The 20,610-nt window shown below is 36.2% G+C and overlaps 1 protein-coding gene and 1 non-coding gene across 2 annotated transcripts; one reads left to right on the plus strand and one right to left on the minus strand.

Annotated features, from left to right (window-relative positions):
• Positions 1 to 898: 898 nt before the first annotated feature.
• On the minus strand, positions 899 to 8,185 carry LOC131618805 (uncharacterized). Its single transcript, XM_058889961.1, has 2 exons — positions 7,583 to 8,185; positions 899 to 982 (listed from the first exon to the last, which is right to left on the minus strand). The coding sequence occupies exons 1-2, from the start codon at positions 8,183 to 8,185 to the stop codon at positions 899 to 901; spliced, it is 687 nt and encodes a 228-aa protein (XP_058745944.1).
• Positions 8,186 to 8,877: 692 nt separating this feature from the next.
• LOC131621175 (small nucleolar RNA R71) lies at positions 8,878 to 8,984 on the plus strand. The gene has a single exon (XR_009289502.1). It is a non-coding gene; the product is annotated as a small nucleolar RNA R71 (small nucleolar RNA).
• The last annotated feature ends 11,626 nt before the right edge of the window (positions 8,985 to 20,610 follow it).

Raw genomic sequence — 20,610 nt, forward strand, 5'->3', positions numbered from 1 at the left:
AATAAGGATGAAAATCCGTAGTTTGATTTGAAGTGTTTTGAATGTTTTAGATTTGGGCGTACAACCCTGATTTGATTTAGCACTATTAACCGCAACGATCAATAGATTCAATCGCCATAGTTAACAGATTTGAAGTTGTATCGTTACCAATTTTAATCAATTGATTTGATTATTACTGATAACGAATTATGGTATTTTTTAATAATTTTATTAATTAATTTGCATCATTACCCCTCATAGTCGATTTATTCGATTAAAAAGAATCATGAATTAGAGTATGGAAAATAGAAAGATTAATCATCGCGACTAATAAGATAGTCGAAACCATTTAACCAAAATAGAAATTAATTGCATTTTAATTAAATAACATTTTAATTAAAATTATTATTGCCCATAGCGATTAATCGATTTAATCGGAACGAACAACAAATTAGAATTTTTAATATAAATATTACATGTTAATTTATTTATAAAAATAAATATTATCATATAAATAAATATATTAAAAAGAATTAATTAAAACATATAATTAATTAAAACTAATTTAGGTTATTAAGGTTATGATTCAGTGTGGCAGTTAGTATGGTATATGGTATGGGGACAGATCCTGGGACGTTAGATCTGGATGGTTAATGATTCTAAGGTTCAGATGCTGAGGGATTATGGTGAGCCATATGATTGCGTATGCAGGGAATCCCAGGAGATAATTTGTGAAAAAAACATAGGAAGGGCCAGGGATCGAACCCTGGACCCTGGGGCAAACACCAATGCGCGTCCACCAACTCAACTAACGTGGTTAGTTGTTCATAGCGTGGATAGTAAGATAGATATGTGATCACTGCCAGGTAATCCAGAAAAAAGGCGCCAAATTCAAACACACCAATAACGCCCTGACACCTCATCGTATTCTCCAAAGAAGACCTGTAAAACCTGTAACTTTTGCTACGGTTTGGCTACAAATGCGTTCATAGCAAACGTCAACCTGCAAATCACGAATAGCACATACACACCAATAAACGTTTCGCGACCTAACCAGCACCTTCGTCCCAAACTTGCGACTTCAATCATACCACTAATTAACCCTAATTTAACCCCTAACGAAAAGCCCCAATTACACGCCCTCAAGAACCCTAACGGCCTTCCATGGTGAACCACTTGAACCCGCCCAGAAATTCAATTAACTTTCAAGAAACATTCATAACAATCACATGATGCATAACATACAATTAAAATACCATAAACATGCTCACATCGTGCCAATTGATTCAAGTTTCAGAATGACTTACTTTGACAAATCGGAGACAATTCTGGGGTTGTTGATGCTATGCTAGTATCCAGACACGTTCCAAATCACCTGAAGAAGCTTTTGAACCCTTTAATTCCCGTTGACAGCCTCAAATTCTCCAAAACCGAATTCAAGTTCTTTGGTGATTTTTTTAGTTCTTGCAAGTGTGCTTCTCTCCAGAATTTGTAACCCCTAACCTATTGCTTTGCCTCAACCACTTATAGGGAGTGAAATTAGGTTAAAACTTGAAGCCCAAGGCCCTTTGAATCCACTCTTGCAAAGTTTGGAAGATTTGCTTTTGTTCATGAATGGAAAGTTACTATTCTTGACCTATTTTGTACCAATATTCTCCATTTGATTTATGCACGGAAATTTGGTTATATTTAGTCATTAATGTTGATTGAAAACAATCAAAACATACTTTCTACCAAAATATTTGATTTTCCACTTAATTAAATCATTAAAAATCAATTTTAAATGAAATAAAAATTATGTAAAATCAAATAAAATGATATAATTCGTGGTATATGTTTTGGATAACTTGTGGACCAAGTTTGAGTCATAAAAGTATGGGCCTATTTGCAAAAAATCCAATCTGAACCTTCTTATTTCACATTTTGCCTCCAAAAATCACCCAACTTTGATCAATCATATCTCACTCAATTTTTAAGCTATGAGGGAGTTCTAAGACTTTTTGGAAACCTCAAGAGGTCCTCTACCAGCCACTTTGGATTATATTTTTCATTTGGAGCTTTTATCTTTATCATATCTTCTTTGACAAAAAACTGCTTTTGGAGGATGCCTGAAAATGACCTGTAATCTTTTGCACTATATCTCTCAAATGAATCATTTCTAGCCTTGGCTTGTGAGAGACAAAGTTGTAGAGAATCCAATTTCCTTCAAAATAGGCTTTGAGTGGGGGATTTTTGATGTTCCATGTGAAAGTTATGCCCAGTCAAAGTTGGGTTGACCTTCTCCTAAAGAAACCCTAATTTGAACCTTTTTGTATTTGTTCATCTCTGAGTTTCTATTAATGGAATCATGATCAATCTTTGATCCAATGATGGTTATGCACCTCTATGCTTGATGTTTGGCCAATGATCATAGGTTTGAGTCATGCTTTGATTGTAGTTGACCTTCAGGTTTGAATCAGTTGACTGTGGATCTTGGGATTGTTTGAGCAAGGCTTTGGAATTGAATCTTGAACTTTGAATTATTGTAAATGGAATATGGAAGGCAAATTTTGGGGTATGACACATGTCCTGGACAGTTTGAGTGATACGCACACGTTGCATCGGGGCGATAACTCGGAGAGGAAGTGTTGACATTCTTTGGAGGATCTTTTAATGTGATCAGATCTGCTTTTAGCAAATGCTGCAATGCCTGAGAGATTGGCATATTGATTCTGGTGAAATTTCTTCTTGGGGCATCTGGTCGACGCGTATATTTTGGTTGTTGATCTTTTTGAGGTGCAGATGCGGAGATCAGAACTTCCCCCACAGATTGGTGCTGCTCACTTTTGCGACCTTTCAGACTGTGCATTGTGTTGACCTCATTTCTCCCACTGATGGGCCTTTTTGTAGTACCAGAGGAAGAGCCTATTTGAATTTTTCCATTTTGAATGCCGCTTTCGACACGTTCCCTAGTTAATATCAGGTCAGTGAAACCTGATGATGAGCTTCCCAACAAATGACTATAGAAAGGGCCAGTTAAAGTGCCCATGAACATGTCGACCAGCTCGCGATCAGATAAGGGTGGTTGAACCCTTCCAGCCATATCTCTCCATTTTTGTTCATATCCTTTGAAACTTTCTTTTGGTGCCATGGACATGCCCCTTAGTTGAGTACGGGTTGGTGCAAGATCAGCATTGTATTGATACTGTTTGTAAAAAGCAGCAGCTAAATCATCCCAGGTATGAACTTTGGTACTTTCCAGCTGGTAGTACCATTCGAGTTGTGTACCCGACAGACTTTCTTGGAAGAAGTGAATCCACAATTTGTTATCCGTTGTGTGAGGTTGTATCTTCCTTACATAGGACCTCAGATGTAGTTTTGGGCAAGAAACTCCATCATATTTCACAAAGACAGGAACTTTGAACTTTGGAGGGATAACAACATCTGAGATGAGTCCCGGATCATTGAAATCTAAGCCAGGTATTTTTTGTATCTCCATAGCTTTCATGCGTTCTTCCAACTGCTGATACTTGTCATCATCCTGTTCGTCTCCGGAATGATAATCTTCTTCATTAGAAGAGAGAGAGGGTTTGGCAGAACCGTGGTTACTGTGATTGTCTCCTTGTTCACCATCACCGACTATTTCAGGGATCGGTGGCTTTTTGAACTTTTTGGCTGGGATTTTGATCTTTCTTTTCAGTTGGCTCAAGCCTACAGATCCTTTGGGCTTCTTTTTCTTCTTGATCATCAGGGCTTTCAGTTCTTGTTGCCCCTTTGCCAGTTCTAGAATCGCCACTTGAACTTGGGCGTTCTGTGCTTCGAGATTCTTGATGCTTGTTTCAGATTCCATCTCTTCTGACTGAAATAAACAGCGAGGGGATGAGAAATCCGTCATGTGAACCTGTTATGCAATGTATATGAATGAAATGTATATGCAATGAATGAAATGTATATGCAATGTTTTCAAGGATCTTAGAGTTTAGATTTGTTAAAACAAAAGAAAAACAAACATTTGTTAGTCAAACAATTTATTATTATTTTTTCTTCTTTTTTTTTTCTTTTTTTCCTCATTCGGGCTTACAAAACAGAAATAAATAAAGAAAATGAAGGATCCTTCAGGTCTCCCATGGACGCTTTCTCTTTGCACCCAGGAATGTGTTGATCTGCTGCTCTTCTTGGAGTTGTCCGGTGAGCTCCAATAATCTTCTCTCATAGTCTTGACAGTGTGCTTTGAAGGTATCTCTTTCCTCTTTTAATTGAACCCATGATTTTTGCAACTCTTCCAGGTCAGTTGGCATATCCGGATGTAGAATAACTTGAGGTTCGTCTCCTTCGGCTTCCGGCTCAATAGTCACAGGTAGAATAGCGGGATATGGCATGATGAGTTTCTGAGCATGAGCCCGAACCCATCTGAGGTAAGGTTCCATAGGAATAGAATTCCATTGTCCCAAAGTTTTGCTTTCTATTCTATATACACTTCCCCACGCATGTATGACCCTTCGTCGATGTCTGTGGGAATCATCCTCGTAATCAAACACAATGCCATGGATAATCATGTCATGAGGACCGTTGCTCCGTGCATATCCGAATTGGCGTAAAGCTAAAGAGGGATTGTAAGTGATGCCCCCTTTGATGCCAAGTAGTGGCACATTAGGGTACTCTCCACAATGATCAATGATAGTAATGTCTCTTTGAAAGAAGTTGTTCCACCGGATATCTGAATGAGACAAAGACATGATCCTGCGAGACCATTGCATTCTTTGTTCATTTCTCAACACTGATCGGGGAAGATGAAATGTAAACCACCTAGCCAGTAGTGGTATACAGCACATAAGAGTTCCTCGTTTCTTCATGGTACGAGTGTGTAGAGAATGTAGAATGTCTCCCAGCAATGTTGGTACCGGGTTACGGGTTAGGAAAAGATTGATAATGTGTACACTTATGAATTGGTCGGGATTAGGGAATAAAACCAACCCATAGATCAAAAGAGCCACAACCTCCTCAAAAGCTGGGTAACTTTTGTTTTCTAGTAGTAATCGAGCCTTTTCCATTAAGAACTTAGCAAGCAAACCCTTAACTCCACTCTTTGTTTCCCAATTGGACTCGATTTCTGACTTTCGCAAATGTAAGGCAGCAGCAATGGTTTCAGGTTTTGGAATCCTTTCTAAACCAGTGAAAGGTAATTGATTTCGATTAGGTAATCCAATTAGTTCAGAGAACTCTTCCAAGGTGGGTACTAACTGGTAATCAGAAAAGGACGAATTCAGAAGAGAATCTAACCATACTTGTAATCACTTAAATTTTCCAAAGAAATTCCAAATTCGAATTTTGAATTCAAGTCAGTTTCAATACAAACTAAACATTCAAACACCTTCCTCAAGTATCACTGAAACTAGTCCAATCATTTCCCAGCCTTGAAACCCACTGAACTAAGCACTACAGGTCACGATTTATTCAAAATAAAACCAACTCGTATCTGATCATTCAGGCATGTTTAACAAGATGTAGACATATATTTGAACTTAGCTTAATGTCCTGATCATTTCTGGACATTTAATTAAAGTTTGGGAGCCTGTACACGAAACAACCATTTTAGGGTTTCTTAGTTCAAATTTAGGGTTTTTCGTTAGAACTAAAAATAGGACAAATTAAGGGCATGGTTGAATTCAGTAGATTGAGACGAATCGAATGGGCATGTCGCGCCAAATTTATATTCATGTTTGACCCTATTCGCTATTTTGCAGGTTTAGAAGGTATCTATTACAGCGCTTTTATTACAAAAACGTTATTAAAGGTGCTGGCTGGAGGTTGAAGATGATGAGGTGTCCTCACCTCATTAGATAGAACGCGCGCGCCAGTGTTTTTGAATTCTGGGTTCCCATGTGCGCTTTACATCATCTTTCCATGTGACCTCAATATCTGGGCCGTTTGATCTCATTAAACTCTCAATCCAACGCATCAAAACACTCATCCTTACCATGGTCCTCATTTAAATACCACACCTGATCATTCCACTTTTTATTTTCTATTTTATTTTAATTTCTTTGTTAAATTAATTAAAAATAGTTTTAAAAATTCAAAAAATACACAAAAAATATTTTTAAGTTTCTAAAATAATATTTTATTTTCTGATATCAAAATATTTTATTTTTCTTCATAATTTGAATATTTTGTGTAATTAATTAGATAATATGCATATATTTATCTTTTAATTATTTTCACCCAATCAAAAATCATAAAAAAATTTGTTCTTTATATTAAATATTGTTTATATATTATAAACTAATTTTGTACATATTTTGAATAATTTTCTCTTCAAGTTTTAACTATTTGTGTAATTATTTATATAATTATGTGTTAATTAACTTAATAAATTTCAAATCAATTTCAAAAATCCCAAAAAAATTAGTTTTGTTTTAAATTTAACTAACAAGCATTTTTGAACATATTTTGAACTTAATTTTTAGGTTTGAAATTTATTTTCATCTTTTTTCCTTATTTTAATTTAATTAATCGTGCATTAATTATAATTAAAATCAATCATAAAAATCCAAAAACATTTCTTTTATATTTCTTGCAATTTAAATTCCTAGATAAATGTATAGGTTGTCAAATTCATGTAAATAGTGTAGTTTACATTTCCCGCACAATCGATGTAATAGCGTAGATTTACTTTCCGCATTTTGCATTTCCGCATTTTAAATTCCAGCACATATAAACTGTGTACATGCCAAAGATAAAATTGAATCGTTAGATCACTAACTTCAAAGATAAAATATCTGAATCCAAACACAATCACACTTGCACCTCTTAGGGTAATCCTTTTCTCATTCTTTTCAAAATCAAAATCAAATTCTATTATTTCAAACGCAAAATCGAACTTTTGTTTATATCCGGTGAAAGGATAGATTTTTAAAGGAAATAGGATAAAGACCTTATAACTCAGGATAGACCTCCTAATTTGCTTGCTCAAATCAAAACAAACAAATCTCTCATATATCATTGTTTTTCAAAATAAAACTTTCAAAAAAAGACAATACTTTGTATATATCCAAACGAGGATCATTACGAAGTTAACGTTCTTTTTTCAAAAAACATCTTTTGAAAGATAAAAACACTTTGTATACATCCGCACAAGGATCATTACAAAGTCAATTTACAAAGGTATTTGGAACCACATACGAGCATTTCAAGGCAATCGAAAAGTAATTGAAAACAAGTGAGCTAAGAAAATTAAAGAGCCCATGGATAACCATGGATACAAAGGGTGCTAACACCTTCCCTTTGTATAACCTACCCCCTTAACCAGAATTTCTTAAAGGTCTTTTTTCTGTTTCTTTTATAAACCTTTCCTTAATTGGATAAAATAAAAGGTCGGTGGCGACTCTCTGATTTTCAAAAATACAAAAGCAGAAACAAAAAAGAGTCAGTTCGCGTATCTCTCCACGAGAGGTATGGCAAAAAACCGAGCGCACGACAATAACTGACCGATTTTGACACGTATGTCTTCTAAAATACCAATGGGGTATTTGAAAGATATATCGGCTAGTTGTAATGACATCTTAGTAGGTTGAAGTTCTCCTAATTTTAACCTCTTACAGACAGCCAAAGGCATCAGACTTACGCTTGCTCCTAGGTCTAAAATTGCTTTGTCTATCATATGATTTCCTAGGACGCAAGGGATAGAAAAACTTCCAGGATCTTTGTCTTTCTTGGAAAGTTTATTCTCGGATATGGAATGACATTCTAAAGGTTTGGGATCGTCGAGTCTCCGTTTGTTAGACAAAATATCCTTCAAGAACTTGGCATATGATGGTATCTGGGTTATTGCCTCGGTAAAAGGGATCTCTACGTGGATTTTCTCTATTACCTTAATGAACTTTTGGAATTGGTTCTCTGTTTTGGTGTTTTTCAACCTTTGTGGGAATGGAATAGGTGGCTTGTAAGGTTGTGGTGTGCGATTCTCTACCTCTGGTTTTGATTGCTTTTCGGGTTTCTCTGGTCCCTTTGGTTCCTCTACCTGGTCCTTTGGTTCACCATCTTCCTTAGGTTTTTCTGATGTGCTTAGGTTAGGATTTCTAGGTCCTTCATAAGCGGTTCCACTTCTCAAGTTGATAGAATTTTCTTGGCCTTTGGGGTTGGGTTGAGTTTGTCCAGGGAATTGTCCTTCAGGTACAACTTGTGTAGAGGTGGTTTTGGCTACTTGGGAAATATGGGTCTCAAGCATTTTGGTGTGGGTTATCATCTGGTCAAACTTGGTTTCCAGTTGAGTAACTAATTTGTTTGTGTGAATGTGTTGATTCATAAACTCCTTATTTTGCTGAGTTTGATTCTGAATAAAGGTGTCTATTTTCTTTAAGGTTTGGTCTTGGTGGCACAACTTGCATTGGTTGGTCTTGTTTTTGTGTTTGGAATCCTTGGGGTCTCACTGATCCGGAATTTTGGATGGGGTTATTGTTTTTGTAAGCAAAATTTGGGTGGTTTCTCCATCCAGGATTGTAAGTATTCAAGAAAGGGTTCCCTTGGGTATAGTTAACTTGGTCTGAGCTAGAGTCGTTCAAAAGGTTACAGTCAGTGGTTTGATGTCCTTGAGTTCCACAGAGTTCGCATTCTGATTGGATTGCTGCCACTATGGTAGGATTTTGAGACATATTCTTGACTTTCAAGGCCAAGGCGTCCATATTAGCTTTCATCATGTCCATGCAACTTATCTCATGCTTTCCTCCATGGCTCTCCTTTTTCTCTACCGTCGCTCGTTCTATTCCCCATTGGGCGTGGTTTTGGGCCACGTCCTCTATCAGGGCACAAGCGTCGGGGTAAGGTTTGTTCATTTATGCTCCACCAGTGGCAGCGTCAATGGACATCTTCGTGTTGTAATGGAGTCCATTATAAAAGGTGTGTATGATTAACCATTGCTCTAGGCCATGGTGCGGACAGGCTCTCAAAAGTTCTTTATATCTTTCCCAGGCATCAAAAAGTGATTCGCTTTGGTTTTGAGTGAAACTAGTGATTAGGTTCCTAAGGACAGCGGTCTTACTTGGTGGAAAATATCTGGCAAGAAAAGCTCTCCTAAGGTCTTCCCAAGTCATTATTGAGTTGGCTGGAAGGGCGTCTAACCAGTCATGGGCTTTACCTCTAAGGGAAAAAGGAAACAATCTTAAGCGGATGGCTTCGGGTGTGGCTCCATTTTCCTTAAGGGTATCATCTAACTGGATAAACACTTTTAGGTGTTGATTCAGGTTCTCAGTAGCGAGACCAGCGAATTAGTTTTGTTGTACTAGTTGTAGTAATGAGGGCTTAAGTTCGAAATTATTGGTTGTTATAGCGGGGTTTACGTATAGCCTAAATATAAAACTGCAACTGCACAGCCTATCGAAGTAATATATAAGATTATCGAACCACAGAGACCAATCGTCAATCTATCAACTCTATTGCTAAGGTGCTTATCTAAGGTGAACAAGAATATTGTTGTGAGTGCAGTGCAACAAGGAAAGTAAGCAAAGTGAATAACAGTTTAAGCGACAAGTTGGAATGTAAATCATGAAATCAGGCTATGATCCAGACATGCATAAATGAAACGACTCATGGGGCAGTATTTTCTATTCGTAGCAAAAAATCAATTTAACGGGAACTTGTAGCTTTTGGCTACTAAGAACCGAATTTACCCTTTAAATTAACTTCCTTTATTGTCACGTATAAAGGGTGCCTTCGGCGTTAAAGAGGTAAATCTATTTTTAAGAAATTGATAGTTTTGACTTAACAGAAAAGTAATTTTGACTTGGAAATATTAACTTAAAGAGACTTTTGGCTTTTGGCCAAGAGTCAGATTCCAAACCTACAAACGCGTCCGAAAATAGTTTCAAAATCGTTTTCTAAAAAGAGTTAATGATTCCTTTTTAACCAACCAAATCGCTTTCGCTTCTTTTGTTTGGTTAAATAATAATCAAGTCATATCATTAATATGGACGACTTTCGATCTTACCCAATAAACATTTAAACACAAATTGACTTAAGTTAAAAGCAAAACATCCCCAGAGTATTTTCACTAGCATGATATTTGGAACACAATCATAATGACAATCATTACATTCAAACCTTTATAATTTATACAGACATAATAAGTGCAAGTCTATCACACATGTAGACTATGATAAGAGCGAGTAATTAAAAGGGTACGAGTCTATAAATCGTGTAGACTATGGTAAGAGAATTTAGAGTCTATAAAACATGTAGACTATGGTAAGAGCATTTAGAGTCTATAAAACATGTAGACTATGGTAAGAGCAAGAAGATAAATAAAGCAATTAAATTGAACCTTACTCCGATCGGAGATTTGAATCTGATACAAAGTGAAGGCTGGTATGATGAACTTCAACCAGAGTGCTCCAAGACTCGATTACAACTCAATCTACACCATAGTAACTCCCCGATGTGAAGAGATTATTACTTTACAGAAACTTATAGTATATGGCTTAAGATTGTACTAAGCTTGGATGAAACTAAAAAAATGAAAAACGAAAACTATATATAGTGGATTCTGGAAGTGCGTAAGGACAGGAGTGCCCCTTAACTCCTTCTGAGCGGGAACTGCTTTGTGAAGGCCGTGGGCGCGGTGTTGGGTAACGGACGGGATCGTGGGATCATGGCAGTTGGCCCCATCATGGAGTGGGCCACATCATGGCATCCCCTATGGCCGGCGCGGTGCTGAACGCTACAAGTGTGAATCTTCTTGAAAAACCCTATTTTCTTAGCGTTTTGGCTCGTTTCTTCACTAAAGGCTCCGAAAGGTCAAAAATCCTGAAAACAAAGGAAATAGAAGGATAATACAAGAAAATGATAATAAAAACTAAGGAAAACATGTGATATTCGAGCCAGAAACATAGTGCGATTCAGTGTGATCAGACACCAAAGCATCCTCATTCCTTACTTTGATAGCTGAAAAATAAGAGTTAACAGAGAACTCTTCGTCGACTTCTCGTAACCAAGCAGACTCATACTCCACCTTCTACACAACTTCATAATTTAACACTATGGACAGGAATTCTACCAAAATGTAACTATCAATTGCAGACAGATCTACCACTAGATCTTGAAAATTCCAGCACCACATCCCATCCTCCCAACCTCATGTTCTGCAACACTCATAAACAAAAAAGAAGTTGCATCATAAACTTCCGGAAACACATCCTTAAGAGCTTGATTTCCAAGCCATTTACTATGCCAAAAGGAAATTTGTCTGCCATCACGAAGTTTTAAAGAACGACAAAGTATAAATAGGAATATAATTTAAAAGTGTTTATCAAATCAACTTTCCCTCCCAAAGAAAGAGACTTGTCCCTTTCCACTTAGATAATTTGTTCCTTAAGTTTCTAATGACATCCTTCCATATAAAATATCTCCTAGGACTATCACCAACCATCACACCCAGAAATTTAAAAGACAAAGGATTGCGGCCACTAGCTAAAAAAGAACAAGTTGCATTTATACTACAATCACAAACATTGATACCAAAGTTGTTGCTTTTAAAAAGATTAAATATGAAACTTGATATCAGCTCGAAACCTCTCAAAATGACCTCCATGCTCCATAAGATATCGCTGCAACCATCTCCAAAAATTATAATATAATCAGTGAATTGCAGGATATCAATAGATTCCTCTTCACCAATTTGAAAACCTCGAAACTCTCCTAACTCCACTATTATATCCATTAAACTTGTGAGTCCTTCCATTATAATAACAAACAAGAAGGGAGATAAAGGATCTCTCTAACACAGACCTCTCTCCACCTTAAAGTCCACCGTCACACTATCATTCACAATTACCAACATAGGATTGTAGAAAACGCAAGCCTCCACCCACTTAATCTAGTTAAATCCAAAGCCCATATTAATAAACAAAAATCTCAGATAGTTCCCACTAACACTGTCGTAAGCATTCTCGTAATCAACATTTAGCACCAGACAACTTATATTTTCTTTTTTGGCCTGGTTCAACACTTCATTCACCATAAGAATACCATCTGAAATAATTCTGCCAGGAATAAACGTCGACTCTTTAATGGAAATAAGATTTCCAATGACTTTCTTCACAATCACATTAAGGATCTTGTATAGGCAGTCGACAAGACAAATAGGTCTATACTCGGACAAAAATTGAGGATTGTTAACTTTGGGAATTAACGCAAAAAATAAGTCGTACAAGCTTTAGCTAACCCCACCTTCAAATGAAAATCCTTCACAAAACACTCAACATCCTCCTTTACAGTCTCCTAATTATTCTTAAACAAGTCGAGAGTGTATCCGTCCAGACCAGCATTCTTTCTCACATCGTAACTCTAAACTACCAATTTAATTTCTTCCTTAGAAGACACTTCTTCTAGGTGCAATCTATTAACATCCTTCAAAAATTTAAATTGGATACCTTCAGGAATAGGCCTATTGAAACAACTTTCTTTGAAGAAATTTTCAAAGTACGTCTTAACTTCTGACTTAATCTCCGACATTCCTTCAACCCTACCCCTTGATGTTTCCACCATATTAACCGTATTCCTCCTATACTTGTCTCTTAAAGAATTATGAAAGAAACCAAATTTTGATCCTTTTCTTTCAACAAAACCTGACGAGATTTCAAACGTAACATGCTTTCCTTCAACTCTAACTTATTCCACAAATCCTTAGAAACCAAGGTTCTCTCTTCCACAAAATTAGATATGGAGTCTCCATGATTTTCTACAAGAAGCTTATCCATATCATTCAACCCTGACACCTTCTCCTCCACCTTCAAATAAACCCACCCAAACACCTCATTCCACAATTTCAGCCTAACTTTTAATCTTTTCAGCTTTTCACAAAGACTAAAATCTCATCGACCTTCAACCTTTATTAACTTTCATTCCTCTTTTATGAAATTGGGAAAATCGGCATGCTTGAACCAGCAGTTGTTGAACCTGAACAATTTTGGACCCCAGTCATTACCACCAGACTTTAACCAAATGCGGCGGTGGTGAGATAATTCCCTTTGACCTACCCATTGATTTGATATCTTCCAAGCAGAAATGAGATTTTCAAACATAAAAAATCTATCCAATCTTACTCATAGTTGTTCTACTACCATTATACCAAGTTGTTAGATCCATGGTTTTATGGTTGGCATAAATTTTTCTAAAACATGGTTCATATCTGATGTTGAGCAACATATTGTAACATCTTGACCAACTGTCATGACAGGTTTTGCTGTCATGTGTTTTGACATATGTTCTGCCAAATGTTATGACATACTATACTAGAACATCATGAAAGTTCATTTGGTTTAATTCCTTGAAGATTTGATTGAAAAATATGAGATTTTAGTGCTCATACAGGCGCAGCCAATCAAGGATATTTAAGGAGCATTGCATATTTGATTTGGTTTCATAAAAAAGATCTTGGAGACTTTTTAGGAAACTTGAATTTGATTTGTTCCTATTTTGTGTGAAGATCTTGTTGCTGATTAAAAAGGAAAATATTATATTTGATTAAAGAGTTCAAGCCCATACTGCAAGAGTCTATAAATAAGGACTTGCTAAACCTAAAAGAGAAAGCACTCACAAAAACAAACCGTGGGTGCAAATAAGGGTTTAGGTTTTGAGAGTACTTCAAGTTCTTTGTGGTTTTTATTTGTATGTTACTCATGTATCTTTTGATACATTGAGTTTGCCTAATTGTTACTTGATTGTAAATTAAGTTATTGTTCTCACTCATGAGCTTTTAAGCAAGGAGTTGAGAATGTTCTTAGTTAAGGTTTTTAACTAATTATTGTTTATTGGAAGTGTAATCTTCTATTTGGTTGTTTTGATGTAGTCACTGGGATTGAGATTGTTTTATCATTGAGGTGTTTGTGGGAAGTGAGAGGGAGTTCTCATATCTAGAAGGTTCCTAGGTAGAAATTTCATATAAATATTGATAAGGTGATAAGTTGTAAATTGGGACTGTTTAGGGTTTGAACTAATACTATTATAGTGGACTTCCTTCATGTCTTTATTACCCCCAGAGTAGGTGAGGTGCACCAAACTGGGTTAAGAATTGAATGTGTTCTTTTACCTTCTACAATTTAATTCTACATAATTTCTGTTTGGTAAAAAGTATTTTTTGTCAGCAGGTGCTGTTATAACATCTGTATTGACATTTTTATTTGTGTTGAGACATCTGTCTTGACATTCGTATTGTAAGTACCAGAATTTCAATTGGCATCAGGGCAGGCACCCTTTCCTGTTTATTGAGTGAGCTCCATGGAAAATATTTTCTGGTACTGTGGATAAGGAAGGAGAATACAACAACAAACCACCGCTGTTAGATGGCTCACATTATCACTAGTGGAAGGTCAGAATGGTGGCTTTTCTGTAATCCATCGAAACCAAAGCTTGGAAGGCTATTTTGAAAGGATGGCATCTGTCATACCCCAAAATTTTCCCATCATATTTCAATATATTTTGACTCACCTGACTTTCAACTGCTCAAGAATATACAAGAATTTGGCGTATTTACCTGTCTCTTAAGCAACAAGCCACAAATTAGGGTTTTGCTCCTCTTAGAGTAAAATCAGGTTCGGATGCCTCAAGTGGACTTCATGGTCTCTCACATGCCTCAAAGGATCTCCATGCCAAGTTTCAAGCCCTAATTCATAGGTTTGTTCAGTTAAGTGTTCAAATGATCAACAATTGACTAGTTTGACCTAAAAGTCAACTATGGTCAAATCATAGTCAAAACTCATGATTTTTGGTCAACGTAAACATTTTGAAGTTGAATTCATCATCTGATCAAGTGTTGATCATGAGTCATCAAGGAAAGCTCAGAAATCAACAAAACCTAAAGTTGCTAAATTAGGGTTTCTGGAAGAAAGTCAACCCAATTTTGACTGATCATATCTCTCTCATACTTTATCAGAAATTCCCCAAAAATAGCTCATTCTCAAGGAAATTCAATTCTCTACAACTTTGATTTTGGGCCCAAATTCAATAAATGCACCATTTGAATGATATGAACCAAAACATTACAGGTCCTTCTAAAAGCTCGCAAAAAGCTGTTTTTGTCAGGAGCCATATCATCAAGATAAAATCCTCAAATGCAAAAAAGGTTCCAAAGTGGCTTATAAAGGACATCTTGAGCTTTCCAAAAAGTCCTAGATCATCTCCATATGATAAATATTGAATGAGTTATGACTTACACAAGTTGGTCGATTTTGAAAAAACACACTAAAGGCAAAATGGAGAAGTTTGATGTTTTGAACTATTGGGCCTAAAATATGGATTCTAAACTTGTCCATGAGCCTTAAAATGATCTTTAAATTATTTTATATTTATAATATTTATCTTATTTACTTGAATTTAAATTCAATTAAATATTGAATAAATCATTATAAAATATGAAAAAATTAGTTTTAATCAAAGATTTGATTTCCAATCAATTTTAATCAATCAAGACGACCCAAATGTTCATTCACGGAAGTCCAAATTTCGTTCATAGGTTATGGAGAGGCTTTGGCCAAGAATAGAAAGTTTGCATGCAAATTATAAATCAAATATTTTCCTAATGAAAGCAAGATATTTCTCCATGTTATTAGACCTAATTCTCTCCTATATATATAGCCAACATATGCAGCCACAAGGGGACGAAAAAAAGGAGAATTGGACGGAAAGCTAGGGTTCCAACTTACAAAAAAAAATCTCACAAAAGGTGTGGCATCGTATCACAATTAGCAGCCACTCCAAGGCCAAATTCACGTTCCATTCAACTCACAAGGTGTTATAGGGTAAGTCTGAACGAATTATAGTAGGTAACCATGCCAAAAGCTCGTGCTAGATGATTCACATATTCATATTTTTTTTTGTGAATTTTGTATCTCATTACATAGTACGTTTTAACCTGAGCTAACAGTTTCTTTGAGTTCTTGGCATGTTTTAGAGAAGGTTTCAATTGATAGTTGGAAGCTTGGACACAAGAATAGGGAACTACCATTACTAGGGCATGGAAGCATCTCGTCTTCATTTTGATCCTTATAAGCGTTTTTACGCAAAACTAACACCACCAATCAATTCAGGAGGTCTTAAGGAGTGAATCTGGGCTGGTAGTTTTTTGTTTGCATTCAATTTTGCAGATTTCATGCTATTGCCATGGAGGAGGACGAACTGACAAGAAAATCTGCAAGAAAGTCCAAGGGAAATTCCGCAGGCCACGCGAAGAAGATGATGAATAGGACCAGGGAGGATCTCGTTACACACACACACGGTTTCAATAGGTGGGCCTAATCTTATTCTCTCTCTCTCTCTCTCTCTCTCTCTCTCTCTCTCTCTCTCTCTCCACGCGTGTCATACCCCAAAATATACCCGACATAATTCACATCTGTTGATTTATTAAGGGTGTTAAAAATTAAGAGCCATGGGATTTAACATATCTATTGTTAAATTTGCTCTCTTATAAAACCCTCTTTAGTTAAATAGAGATGTGTAATTGGCAGATATTTGGGCCCACATTGTTGGCCCAATATCTCCCTCAAAGGATTTCTTTATATTCTACTACAACTTATTTATTCATTTTTATCATTTACATGTCTATTGTTACTAACTAATATTATTGATTACTAGTTGATTTATTATTACTAATATTAGGATTATTATTATTATTTTTTTGTTAAGTAGAGGTTAAATCATATATTAATTTTTCTCATATGTAAAATGTATACAATTTTTATCTTTATTTTATGGGTTATGGTTGCTGTTAGAACAAGAATATAGATATTAACTAATTTTTTATTTATTAATTATTATTATTAACTTTCATTAATTAATATTATTTTATTATTAACCTTTTGTAAATTTATTTTCGTTTTTTATTTTTTTTCTTTGTCATTTCTTACCAATTATTAAATATTAAATATTATAAAAGAAAAAAATGATTTTATTTTTAGAGAGTTGATCGAGTCAACCAAGCCAACTAGGGTTACCAAAACAAACCTTGTTCATCTTCTTTGGAACGGCGCCGCCCCACCACCATCTTCAAACAAAACCCTAATTCAACCAACAAACCCAGGCCCATGAACAAACTTTCAATCGAATCTTCAGCAAAGTCAAAATCAAATCTTAACAAAGTTAAATCTTAAAACGAATTTAAATCAAATATAAAAAATCACATAATTTCATTCAATCAAGATTACAAAGGAATCTAATATGACAATCAACTAAAATCTGAAACGAATCAAATCACTAAAACCTAATTGAATCTAACTATTCCTAATTTAATCTAACCCTAACTAATATAAAAACATAGAAAAAATTAGAAGGGGGGGAGGCGGAATTCTGAGGACGGAGGAACGAAACCCTAAGCGCCGTAAACGCCTGAGCTTGCTTCTTCATCTTCGAACCTGCGAAAAAGAGAGAGGGATCAGAAGAGGAATCGAGGAGCTTACACGTCCAGAATACAAGAACATAAGGTAAATAGTACTAGACACTTAGCTTAAGGGATTCGATTGTTTGTTGATGTGTTTGATTGTTGTAATTTCCCTGGGAATTTGAGAAGTTAGGGCCTCGATTCGAGTTTAGGGCTCATAGATTAATAGGTTTGGGGTTTGTATGCAAGGGTTAGGGTTTGGTTTCTGGGTATTCTGGGTTTATGAGGTTGGAAGGTTTGAGTTCTCCGGTTGATCTTCAACCGGGAACTAGGTTTCTACGGCGGGCTAGGGAGGATCACGGTGGTTTGGTGGTGTTCGGACGGTGGTATGCGGTTGCGGGTGGTGAATTTTTCTGGGTTTAGATTATGGAACGAAAGAATAAAAGGGAGAGAGAAGAGAGGATTGAGAGAGAATGATTAGAGAGGAGAGAGAGAGGAATCAGAAGAATGAAAAGGGAATTGGGGATTTTGTGGTTAATTCCTCTCCGGTCGTGGGATGAACGACATGTGGCTCTCTCATGGCCACTTGTCGCTGATGCTGAACATGATTCAGTATAGCGAGCTTCATCATACGCCCTCAACCTCAACACATGTAGGCTGTCCGATTAGTCTAAGTTCAAATCCAACGTTTCACATGCTGTAACACACCATAACATCATGCGCCTGCGTAATATTGGATCCAAACGGACCCTTAACTTAATGGGCTCAGCCCTTTGATATTAACACACCCCAATAATTACTACTCAGAATAAAATGCACCCCCTGCGCCTAATTTTTTTTCCAATTAATACAAACTAATTAATTTTTTTATTGATAATTTTAATAATCGTTTAATTTTTTTTATTCAATTTAATTTTCTCCTCAAACCGACTAAATCTATTAGTCGTAGTAGACGAGAAATAATCTTTTTGATTATTTAATAATTTAATTAATTCTTACTAATTCTCTCCTCGACCCGACTAAATCTATTAGTCGCTTTAGACGAGAGATAAAAAATACATAAAATCCAAAACACATTTAATTTGCTGCCCGCGACGATCAATCTATCGATCTGAGTAACCAGCAATGCCCCTTAATCCGTTAGCTATACTGACCAAATCTATTGGTCACCGCATCTAACGGTGCCATATCAAATCAGGGTTGTACGCCCAAATAAACATTCAAAACACACTAAATCACGACACTACGGATCTTTATCCTGGGCAATTCAAAATGCCTTTCAAATCAAATTCAAACTACGATAGGCCATTCAAAAAGCCTCCAAACCATATCAATTCAAATTCAAAGGCGTACAATCCTGTGCCCGAACTACGTTGACTCTGATTCTCCCTAAGGAGATACGTAGGCACTTGGATAACCAAGGCGAGTCCCCTTTCCATAAAATCTCATTTTTTCCCCTATTCACTTCTTTAGCTATTAAATCCTAATATTTTAGCCATAAAATTTGACCTTAGATTCAAAGCCATAGGAAAGGGTTGAGGGTGCCTAACACCTTCCCTCGACTTGATTATAATAATCTTACCCCGAATCTCGTTTCTACGTAGGGTTTCCTATTCGCCCTTCAGAATAGGTGGCGACTCTAAGTCTTAATTTTTAGGGCAGGTTGCTACAACACGTGTGATGATCCTAGTGAGTGGTCAAAAAGTCTCCCTCTCTCTGCCTAGATGTCGCTTCTCAAATAGCCAGTCAACATGTACATGGGGCCCACGTGCGTTTCTTTTTGACTTTTACCATTATTAATTGATTTTTATATATTATTTTGTTTAAGCAATTATAGAACAACTAACCAATGCAGATGGGAAGGTAAAACGTGAAGGGGTGTGTCTAACAAGACATGGGTTCGATACCCAAGGAAGACCAACTATTTATTTTTACGTTTTTCTTCATCTTTTCCCTTCATTACATATCCGATGTGTAAGATCCCTTCAAGCCCACGATACACCCTCCTTCCAATGCCACAGGATTCACCCATCTTTTAACCCTTTAGGTTTATCTTGCCCATTAGGTTTTTTAGACACTAAAGTTAACCTTTAAGGTTTAGGTTTACCACTTTTGTCTTCAAACATTGAATTTCTTTTATGCGCGAATTCTCTTCTCATCTCATATTCTGTGATTGTCGAATGTTTTTTGTTTAATATTTTTTGCCTTTTTTAGTTTTGCCTTTTAATTGTTAATTCTTTTATTTAATTATTGCCTTTTGGTTTTATTGTTTAAATTCTTGTCATTTAAAATTCTAGAAGGTGTATAGGTTGCCTATTCAATTTTTGATGTAATAGTAATTAAGTTTTATTTTCCGCCTTTACTTTCCGCATCTTATAACCGTACTATAACTGTTATTTTATTGTTTGTATATATTAACTGTGTGGTTAGTAAATAGGGAGTGGCAACGATTAAATGAATTTTGTTCGCCTAATACAAGATAAATATCTGAATCAAATTCACATGATTGTTGCACCCACACACCTTTAAGGTAATCTCTCTTATGATGCCTTTCGATCAAAAATAGTCAAGTCCCTCAGATGTAGGGATACCTTAGGCTGCTGCCTTCGATTGAAATCATCATAGTCCCTCCGATAAAAGATCATAGTCCCTTCGAGTTGCCTACGATTAAAATGATCTTGTCCCTCGATGTTGCCTTCGATTAAATGATGATTGTCCCCTCAATTGCTAAGGTATCCTTACTGGTTGCCTACAAATGACTATTCACATCCTTTCCTAAAGACTTCCTGCCTTTCTTATGGTATGGATAGTCTTATAGCGAACGATGACCCTCGATGACCCGATACATCCAATGAAAAGACTACCTACCCTCGTTGTGGTATGGATAGCCCTTTCAAACGAGAGACTTGAAGAATAAGATCCACTCTTACGGTAGGTGCTCTTAACTTCTCGCTCATAATCAATTCAAATTCAAATTACTTTTCACACCTCTTTTCAAAAACAATTTCCAAAAGGCTACACTTATTTACAAGTTAAAGTCCTTATTCAAAAATCTTTTCTAAACACACGACACCTTTCAAATAAACAAACAAAGTGAGCTAAGAAATTAAGAGCCCATGGATAACCATGGATACAAAGGATGATCATACCTCCCCTTTGTATAACCTAGCCCCCGAACTCAAAATCTTTCAAAGGTCTTTCTTGTTCTTTTTGCCTTTCCAATTGCATAAAATAAAAGTCGGTGGAGACTCTTGCTATCTGCAATATTTTAAAAGTCAGTTCTCCCACCG

This window comes from Vicia villosa, linkage group LG7, assembly GCF_029867415.1.
Source record: "Vicia villosa cultivar HV-30 ecotype Madison, WI linkage group LG7, Vvil1.0, whole genome shotgun sequence".
In the NCBI taxonomy this organism is placed as follows: Eukaryota; Viridiplantae; Streptophyta; class Magnoliopsida; order Fabales; family Fabaceae; genus Vicia; species Vicia villosa.

Bases quoted from the DNA above. Each gene is read 5' to 3' on its own strand.
- LOC131618805 (XM_058889961.1), bottom strand. From the start codon at position 8,185: ATGCTTGAGACCCATATTTCCCAAGTAGCCAAAACCACCTCTACACAA. The intron at 983-7,582 runs GTAAGTCTGATG...CGTGATTTGCAG, and splicing joins TTTTAGACCTAGGAGCAAGC to GTTGACGTTTGCTATGAACG.